This window comes from Siphateles boraxobius, unplaced genomic scaffold, assembly GCF_051911475.1.
Source record: "Siphateles boraxobius isolate OS27281-9 unplaced genomic scaffold, OSU_SipBor_1 32, whole genome shotgun sequence".
In the NCBI taxonomy this organism is placed as follows: domain Eukaryota; kingdom Metazoa; phylum Chordata; class Actinopteri; order Cypriniformes; family Leuciscidae; genus Siphateles; species Siphateles boraxobius.
This window is the reverse complement of record NW_027508942.1, coordinates 5,982,501-5,992,101: the sequence shown is the minus strand read 5'-3', so window position 1 is coordinate 5,992,101 and position 9,601 is coordinate 5,982,501. Positions and strand designations below refer to the sequence as shown.

The 9,601-nt window shown below is 45.0% G+C and overlaps 1 protein-coding gene across 1 annotated transcript in view; it reads right to left on the bottom strand.

The window, feature by feature from the left end:
- Positions 1 to 204: 204 nt before the first annotated feature.
- The window catches only part of LOC143700911 (AT-rich interactive domain-containing protein 3B), a 67,849-nt gene continuing 58,452 nt past the window's right edge, over positions 205 to 9,601 (bottom strand). Inside the window, exons 6-9 of the mRNA XM_077194674.1 lie at positions 6,226 to 6,467; positions 2,491 to 2,718; positions 2,321 to 2,410; positions 205 to 1,463 (exon numbers count right to left, since the gene is read on the bottom strand). Coding sequence (XP_077050789.1) covers positions 1,297 to 1,463; positions 2,321 to 2,410; positions 2,491 to 2,718; positions 6,226 to 6,467 — 727 coding nt within the window. The 3' untranslated portion in view covers positions 205 to 1,296. The remainder of the gene's footprint in view (positions 1,464 to 2,320; positions 2,411 to 2,490; positions 2,719 to 6,225; positions 6,468 to 9,601) is intronic.

Genomic DNA, 9,601 nt, shown 5'->3' with positions numbered 1-9,601 from the left:
AATGAATCACATCTAACAAGTTTGTGTATATACATAAACTTTTATGTTAGATGTGATTAATCGCAATTGTTGGATTTGAAAGCACTAATACATACACTAATACATGCACAGCACTAAAATATATATACATACACACACAAACACATACATTTATATATATATTATTACTGGCAAATCGATTAATCGCGGTTATTTGCATCTATCATAAAAGTTTGTGTATATACACAGATGTGATTAATCATGATATATTGATTTGACAGCACTAATATATATTTACAAATTTTTTGTTGTGGTTGATTTTCACGAGATTCACCCATATATATTTAAAACTTGCCCTGAGATCCAGATGAAATAAACACATGAGCGGGCGATCGCTCGTTCAGACATCGACTGAGACATTCAGCTGGTTTCTGAGGTATTCCACTGTTGTTCTGAGACAGACGGGCTCCGACTTCATCAAACGATTGAGAGAAGCGTATATAAGATCCCGGGATTCTCCTCTTCCCTAGCGATCCCGTCCTCGGGTCCAGACGGATGCATAGAAGAGAGTCAGCGAGGTCCCGTCATAAAACCACGTCAGCATTTCTGATTCTGACGAATTTAAATGGATACTAAAAAAAAAAACTAAAATAAAAACTCATTCAGAAAAGGTCTGAACTACAGATCCTGAGGTAAAAGACATTCCCGTAACGTTCCACCGATGAATGTTTGAGGTATGAATGTAAAATGAGGAAAACTTGAGAGAAAAAGTTCATTCAGGAAGAAAAAAAGTCACGAAACAATCAGAAGACAGATCGAAACACACTCTAAATAAAAATCTTCAAGTTCTGTAAAACCTGCCCGTCGTTTGGCTGAGCGTTTGATTGTATGTAGCGTTTTCTTAAACGCCGGGCGTCGTTCATGAAACACAAGCACAAATTCCTGCATGAATCGTTCATAAATCCATTCTTACATTGAATTGATTTGGTTTTAGATATAGGTTTATATCTCTTTTAATTCCTTTTATAACTGTTTTAATTGTCCTTGCTTTTATTTTAGTTCCTTTCTGTGTAAAGCACTTTGAATTGCCATAGTGTATGAAATGTGCTATATAAATAAACTTGCCTTGGCTTACAGTAAGAGTGTTTTTGAACGGTTAACTTGTGATTCCTGAATGAGGCCCAGCGATGTTGTTTTCTGCATATGTGTCCATCTACGTGTGCGAAAACCGTAAATATATTTCTAAACACGCGGACAGCCGATGTGGACAGGAGAGAATGAGGTACTGATTGTGCAACAGTTTGCGGTCGGCTCGGGTTACGGGGAGCCGCTAGTGGATGGTTCCGCGGAGCTCCGCCCCTTGGGGGAGGAGGAAGAGGTGGGGCTTTGGCTGGGGGCGGAGCTAGAGAAGGGTCGAGCTGGAGGAGCGTGAGACACACACACACTCGCAGATGCAGACGCCGACTTCTGCGCGAACAGAGTTCCTGTTATAGAAATACACATTTCAAAAATTAGATTAATAGTTTTGCACCGAAATTAATATATTTATATATATATTATATAATATATATATACACACACAATGCATTTTGGAGTGAGCTTTACCTGAGTTAAATGATGCCGTTCACACACTCACACTCTCTATAAAACACACACACACACACTCACAGTCTGGTTTGCTATCTTTGTGGGGACTCTCCATAGGCGTAATGGTTTTTATACTGCCCAAACTGTATATTCTGTCCCCGTACACTAAAGCCCAATTTATACTTCTGCGTCGAACTTACGCCGTAGCTACGCCGTAGGCTGTGCGTAGCGCGCGTACCCTCCGGCGTACCCTGACGTGCACCTCTCCAAAAATGTAACAGCGCGTATATTCTACGCGGACGCAAGCGCTGTGATTGGTCTGCTCAAACCACTTCCTCTGGTTTCACATGCTCCCTCTGCGTGCGTCAACGCGGACAACGACGCAGAAGTATAAATTAAAACCAAAGCGTAGTCTACGGCGTAGAGGCTCCGGCGTAGGTCCGACGCAGAAGTATAAATCAGCCTTTACCCTACCCATCTCACACACACACGCGCACACGCACGCAAACGCACACACACACACACACACACACACACACACACACACACACACACACACACACACACAGAAAAAACATTAAAAAAAACAACTACTAATTTTATCATGTTTATTAATACATTTTTATTGTGAGGACCAGCAAAAAGTCTCACAAAAGTAGGGAATCTCAAGTTTTACTATCTTTGTGGGGATATTTGGTCCTTAAAAGTATAGCTAAACATGCAAACACACACACACACACACACACAAACATACCTGAGTAAATGATGCCATTCACTTCCACTGACACGCTGATACTCGCTGCTCCGGTGGAGGAAATACTCATGGCCAGATCCTGCTTCTCTTCTGCAGAGACAAACACCTTATTAACACACACATCAGTGCGTCACACAAACACACACACACACACCCTCCCTCACACTGACCCCGGACGGGGGCCCCGAGCCGCAGGTTCTGCGAGGCCATGGCCATCAGGTTGTGCTGGAAGGCCTGATGCATGAGTCTCTGCTGCTCCTCCGCGAGTCGGATCATCTTCCTCTCCGGCGCTTCGGTCTCCAGCTTCTCTCGGAGATGCTCCAGTGTGGAGGCCCTCAGCCCGGCCTGGGGCCCGAGAGCCAGAGAGCGGCCCGCCAGCAGAGAGGAGACGCCGTCCTCTGGGCGAGAGAGACGAGAACACGGATGAGGAGAACGCCTGGCATATATTACTGTATACTCACGCACCCACTCATGCACACACTCACGCACACACACACTCACGCACGCACTCATGCACACACTCACGCACCCACTCATGCACACACTCACGCACCCACTCATGCACACACTCACGCACACACACACACTCACGCACGCACACACACACACACACACACACACACACACACTCACGCACCCACTCATGCACACAATCACGCACACACACACACACACTCACGCACACACACACACACACTCACGCACACACACACACACACTCACGCACACACACACACACTCACGCACCCACTCACGCACACACTCACGCACACACACACACTCACGCACGAACACACACACACACACACTCACGCACCCACTCATGCACACACTCACGCACACACACACACACTCACGCACACACACACACACACACTCACGCACACACACTCACGCACGTACACACACACACACACACACACACTCACGCACCCACTCATGCACACACTCACGCACACACACACACACACACACACACTCACGCACCCATTCATGCACACACTCACGCACACACACACTCACGCACGCACACACACAAACACACACTCACGCACCCACTCATGCACACACTCACGCACACACACACACTCACTCACGCACGCACGCACACACACACACACACACACACACACACACTCACGCACACACTCACGCACAAACACACACACACGCACCCATTCATGCACACACTCACCTACACACACACTCACGCACGCACACACACACACACACTCACGCACCCACTCATGCACACTCTCATGCACACACACACTCACGCACGCACCCACTCATGCACACTCTCATGCACACACACACTCACGCATACACACACACACACACACTCACTCACTCAAGCACACACACTCACGCTCACACACACACTCATGCACACACACTCACGCTCACACACGCACACACACTCATGCACACACACTCACGCACACACACTCATGCACACACGCTCACGCACCCACTCATGCACACACTCATGCACACACACACTCACGCACACACACACACACACACACACTCACGCACCCACTCATGCACACACTCACGCACACACACACACACACTCACGCACCCATTCATGCATACACTCACGCACACACACACTCACGCACGCACACACACAAACACACACTCACGCACCCACTCATGCACACACTCACGCACACACACACACTCACGCACGCACACACACACACACTCACGCACACACTCACGCACAAACACACTCACGCACGCACACACACACACACTCACGCACCCACTCATGCACACACTCACGCACACACACACACTCACGCACGCACACACACACACACACGCACGCACCCATTCATGCACACACTCACGCACACACACACTCACGCACGCACACACACACACACACTCACGCACACACACACTCACACACGCACACACACTCACGCACACACACTCATGCACACACGCTCACGCACCCACTCATGCACACACTCATGCACACACACACTCACGCACGCACACACACACACACACACACTCACGCACCCACTCATGCACACACTCACGCACACACACACACACACACACACTCACGCACCCATTCATGCATACACTCACGCACACACACACTCACGCACGCACACACACAAACACACACTCACGCACCCACTCATGCACACACTCACGCACACACACACACTCACGCACGCACACACACACACACACACACATACTCACGCACACACTCACGCACAAACACACTCACGCACGCACACACACACACACTCACGCACCCACTCATGCACACTCTCATGCACACACACACACTCACGCACGCACACACACACTCACTCACTCAAGCACACACAATCACGCTCACACACGCACACACACTCATGCACACACGCTCACGCACGCACACACACTCATGCACACACTCATGCACACACGCTCACGCACGCACACGCACGCATGCACACACTCTGACTCACTCACACACACACCTGTGTATATGCATAACTTGGTATTGAAACAAATAATATATATAAGAAGTTCCTACATGTTTATGATCATATTGTCATAATTTAAAAATAGCAATAAACCACTCAAGGCTGTTACAGTAATTTTATGGACAAGACACACCAATAACACAATTCAACAGATTCATTGAATGTCAGTGAACACACACACCGAATTAATGATACAAACCTCATCAAACACATTCTCAAAAATAAACGTTCCAAAATGCTTTTTCAACTGTGATGTCATAGAAGAACCTTTAAGTGGTCAGTTCTTAAAAGAAAATTTTTCTACTTAGTGTGAAGAACAATATAAAGGACATTTTTGCACTATAAAGAACCTTTAGTGGTTCCATGTATGTTGGCGGTTCTCAGTGAAGGTGCAGTTCGTGCTCAGGCCGACAGGAGGCGCTCTAACAGCACAAATACACCAGCAGACTGAGCTGAACACGTGGCCAAACAATTCTCAACATTGCGTTTCTTTTTGTCAGGCACTAAAACAGCATGAACATGTGTTCACTCGCTCAACGCACCGGATATTAGTGTTATTGAACTAACACTGAATTACTTTTAGCAGATCTACTCATTAAAATTCACTTGGCTGGAAGAAGACCATAAACATTCAAGGCTCATGTTCTTCATAGGGGGGTTTTGTACACATTTGTGTCCAATTAAATGCTCTCTGGAGTAAGAAAGTCCCGCCCCCTAAAGCCAGGCTGTGATGATAACTATATTGTTAAAGGGATGGTTGATTATGATTTCACTTTTTTAACTTTAGTTAGTGTGTAATGTTGCTGTTTGAGCATAAACAACATCTGCAAAGACTACAACAAACGGCTTGTAGCGACTACAATGAGCTTCTTCACGGATTAGTGACATCACTAACCCTAAAATTTACATAAACTCCGCCCCCGGGACGCGATTTATAGAATATCATGACAGAATATGCTAATCGATGACTTGAAGATAGTTAACTCCACATCAGCTACATCAATTCATCAACTAAGCATTCAGAAATGTCCTGTTGCTCTACATGTTGTCACTTCTAGAGTCTCTCCATCTTTGTCTGACTCCGGTTTGAACATAAAACACTAAAAGGTTTTGAAATGTTCAGTGTGTGTGTGTGTGTGTTATTAGCTCCGATTACCTCTCACACACACACACAGGCGCGCTCCGAAGCTCCGCCCTCAGCAGCTCATTTGCATTTAAAGGGACACACACAAAAACGGCGTGTGCATTTGCTCACCGTCAAAAAGTGAAGGTTTTAAAATGCTATAAAAAATATCTGTGGGGTTTTTTGAGCTAAAACTTCACATACACACTCTGGGGACATCAGAGACTTATTTTACTTCTTGTGAAAAAGGCAATTATAGGACCCCTTTGATGTTCACTCACCCAGTCCCTTCTTCAGAGACGGTCCTGGGTGTCCGTTCAGGGCCCCGAGGGCGGAAAGATGCATCTTGGGAGGGGTCATGATGTGAGGGGCGGAGCCGGGGGCGGGGCTAAAGCGGAATAGGTTGTTGCTGTAACTGGGGCGACGGCCTTCGCGCCGGTTGCTGTCGATGGCGGCCTGGAGCTCACTGGGAGAACTCAACGCCTTCCTCTCACACTCGTATGGATATAGGTACTTCATATACCTGAGAGAGAGAGAGAGAGAGAGAGAGAGAGAGAGAGAGAGAGAGAGAGAGAGAGAGAGAGAGAGAGAGAGAGAGAGAGAGAGACATCAACTCTACTGAACACAACTAATGTGCAGAAACTGTTGAAACCCCCCTCTCTCTCGCTCTCTCAATTTTTTCAATTTCAATTTCAAAAAAGCTTTATTAGTATAACTGTGTATCACAATGTTGCCAAAGCATGAACATATTATTTATAAACAATAAAACAAACATACAAATAAAACATATATGTATAGATCATGTCATGTGTAGAATCGTAAATAAATAAACACAATCCATCTAAATAAATGAATATATTATATATTATTGAACTATTCAATATTATTATGCAATTATTCAACCCCCATTGGAAGTTTTTTTTTGGTAAAATTTACAGACTTTCAGCTGTTTGCAATGAACAAATCAAACAAAAGTAACTGAAAAAGCTTGTTTGTTTAGGGCGATGATATCTTCTCTTAACTTTTTGAACCATTCTTTTGACTTAGCCATATTTCTCACTTGCAGCCAAACATGACACTCAACAAACCGAGCCAGTTCAGATATTTCATGTGTTCTAGCTCAAGCACACCTGGTGCAGCTAATGAAGCCCTTGATTAGTTGCATCAGGTGTGCCACCCGGGTCCCACTCGACCCGCTCCGAGCGGGCCTCGAACCCGGGTCTCCGGCATGAGAGTCAGGCGCTCTAACAAGGAGGCTAAAGACTGCAGCCCCTAGCATCTGTCGCCAGAGTGCCTATTGAGATCAGAGGAGTGAGGTTTACTCGCACAGCAACTACTAGCTGGCCTCCGTTACACTCACCCCCCTAAACCTCACTCCCATCCGGGTCACGGCACCAATGTAACCCCCTTCACCCGAGTCCCACTCGACCCGCTCCGAGCGGGCCTCGAACCCGGGTCTCCGGCATGAGAGTCAGGTGCTCTAACAAGGAGGCTAAAGACTGCAGCCCCTAGCATCTGTCGCCAGAGTGCCTATTGAGATCAGAGGAGTGAGGTTTACTCGCACAGCAACTACTAGCTGGCCCGTTACACTTGTTGTCTCAAGTGATACACTTGAGACAACACCTTTTTTGCAGATTTGTTCTGTTGTGAGGGATTCTATTCAGGGGGTTAAAGTCATTAAAAGTTAGGGAAACCACTTGAAACATTTGTTGTGTTGGGTTATTTCATTTACCTTTGTTTGATTTGTTCATTGCAAACAGCTGAAAGTCTGTACATTTTGCCAATAAAACTGATTTGCATTGGGGGTTGAATCATTTCGATTGCAACTGTTTGTGTGTGGTAAATGTGTGCGTGCGTGTGTATATATATATATATATGTGTGTGTGTGCGTGCGAGTTAGTGTGTGTGTGTGTGTGTGAGTTAACGTGTGCGTGTACACAGAATATATATTTTGTGAGCACAGATCCAATTAAAGAGAGATCGAGAGGATGTTCCTGTTTCCACCCCCACACTAAAGTGACCCAAATCAAATCAATATATCAATAAATCTTTTACCTCAAGCTAATTAGTGTGAGGCAGAATCTGATGAGGAGAGAGAGAGAGGGAGAGGGAGAGAGAGTGTGTGTAAGGTGTTTGATGTGTGTGTCGTACTGCATGTGGATATATATATATATGACCCTGGACCACAAAACCAGTCACAAGTCGCACGGGTATGTTTGTGGCAATAGCCAACAATACATATTGTTGCATTTTTTTATTGCGATATATTGTGACACAATATATTGTTAAACCCCTATTGAGATTGCTCATATGGTAGAAAAATCCCTTTTGGAGTTTATGGACCATGGACCACAATAAAATTGCCAACAAACATGGGCTTAGTGAGTCAGACTGGTAACCCAAAGGTTGCTGGTTTGATTCCAGTACTGGTAGGAAATTACTGAGGTGATTTTTCTTTTATGCCAAAAATCATTAGGATATTAAGTAAAGTTCCATGAAGATATATTGTACATTTCCTACCATAAATATATAAAATATATATTTTTGTGAGTGGATTCAGCAAAATCACGAACATAAATGCACAACTTTAAAGATGATTTTCTTAATGTTTAGATTTGTTTGCACCCTCAGATTCCAGATTTTCAAATAGTTTTATCTCTGCCAAGTATTGGCAAATAACAAATCACACATCAATGGAAACGTATTTATTCAGCTTACAGATTATGTATGAATCTCATTTTTTTTTAAAGTAACCCTGTGACTGGTTTTGTGGTCAAGGGTCAATCCGGTTGCATCCGGAAAGTATTCACAACGCTACACTTTTTCCACATTGTTATGTTACAGCCTTAGTCCAAAATGGATTCAATTCATTATTTTCCTAAATATTCTACAAAGAACTCTACAAAGAATACCCCATAATGACAATGTGAAAGTTCGAAACTTTGCAAATTTATTTCGATTATTTTATAAAGTCACACGTACATAAGTATTCACAGCCTTTGCTCAATACTTTGTTGAAGCACCTTTGGCACCAATTACAGGCTCAAGTGTTTCTGAGTATGATGCTACAAGCTTGGCACACATTTTTGGGCAGTTTCTCCCATTCTTCTATGAAGAACCTCTCAAGCTCCATTAGGCATCGATGCTCAATCGACGAGAGATGTTCAATTGGGTTCAAATCTGGGCTCTGGCTGGGCCACTCAAGGACATTCACAGAGTTGTCCCGTAGCCACTCATTTGTTATCTTGGCTGTGTGCTTAAGGTCATTGTCCTGTTGGAAGATAACCCATCGCCCCAGTCTGAGGTCCAGCACACTATGGAGCAGGTTTCTGTACATTGCTGTATTCATCTTTCCCTCAATCCTGACTAGTCTCCCAGTTCCAGCCGCTGAAAAACATCCCCACAGAATGATGCTGCCACAACCGTGCTTCACTGTAGGGATAGTATTGGGACAGGTGATAGCGGTACCTGGTTTCCTACAGATATGACGCTTGCCATTCAGGCTAAAGAGTTCAATCTGTGTTTCATCATGGTCTGAGACTCCTTCAGGTGCCTTTTGTCAACTCCAGGCGGGCTGTCATGTGCCTTTTACTGAGGAGTTTGATTGGTGGAGAGCTGCAGAGATGGTTGTTCTTCTGGAAGGTTCTCAGGTCTGAT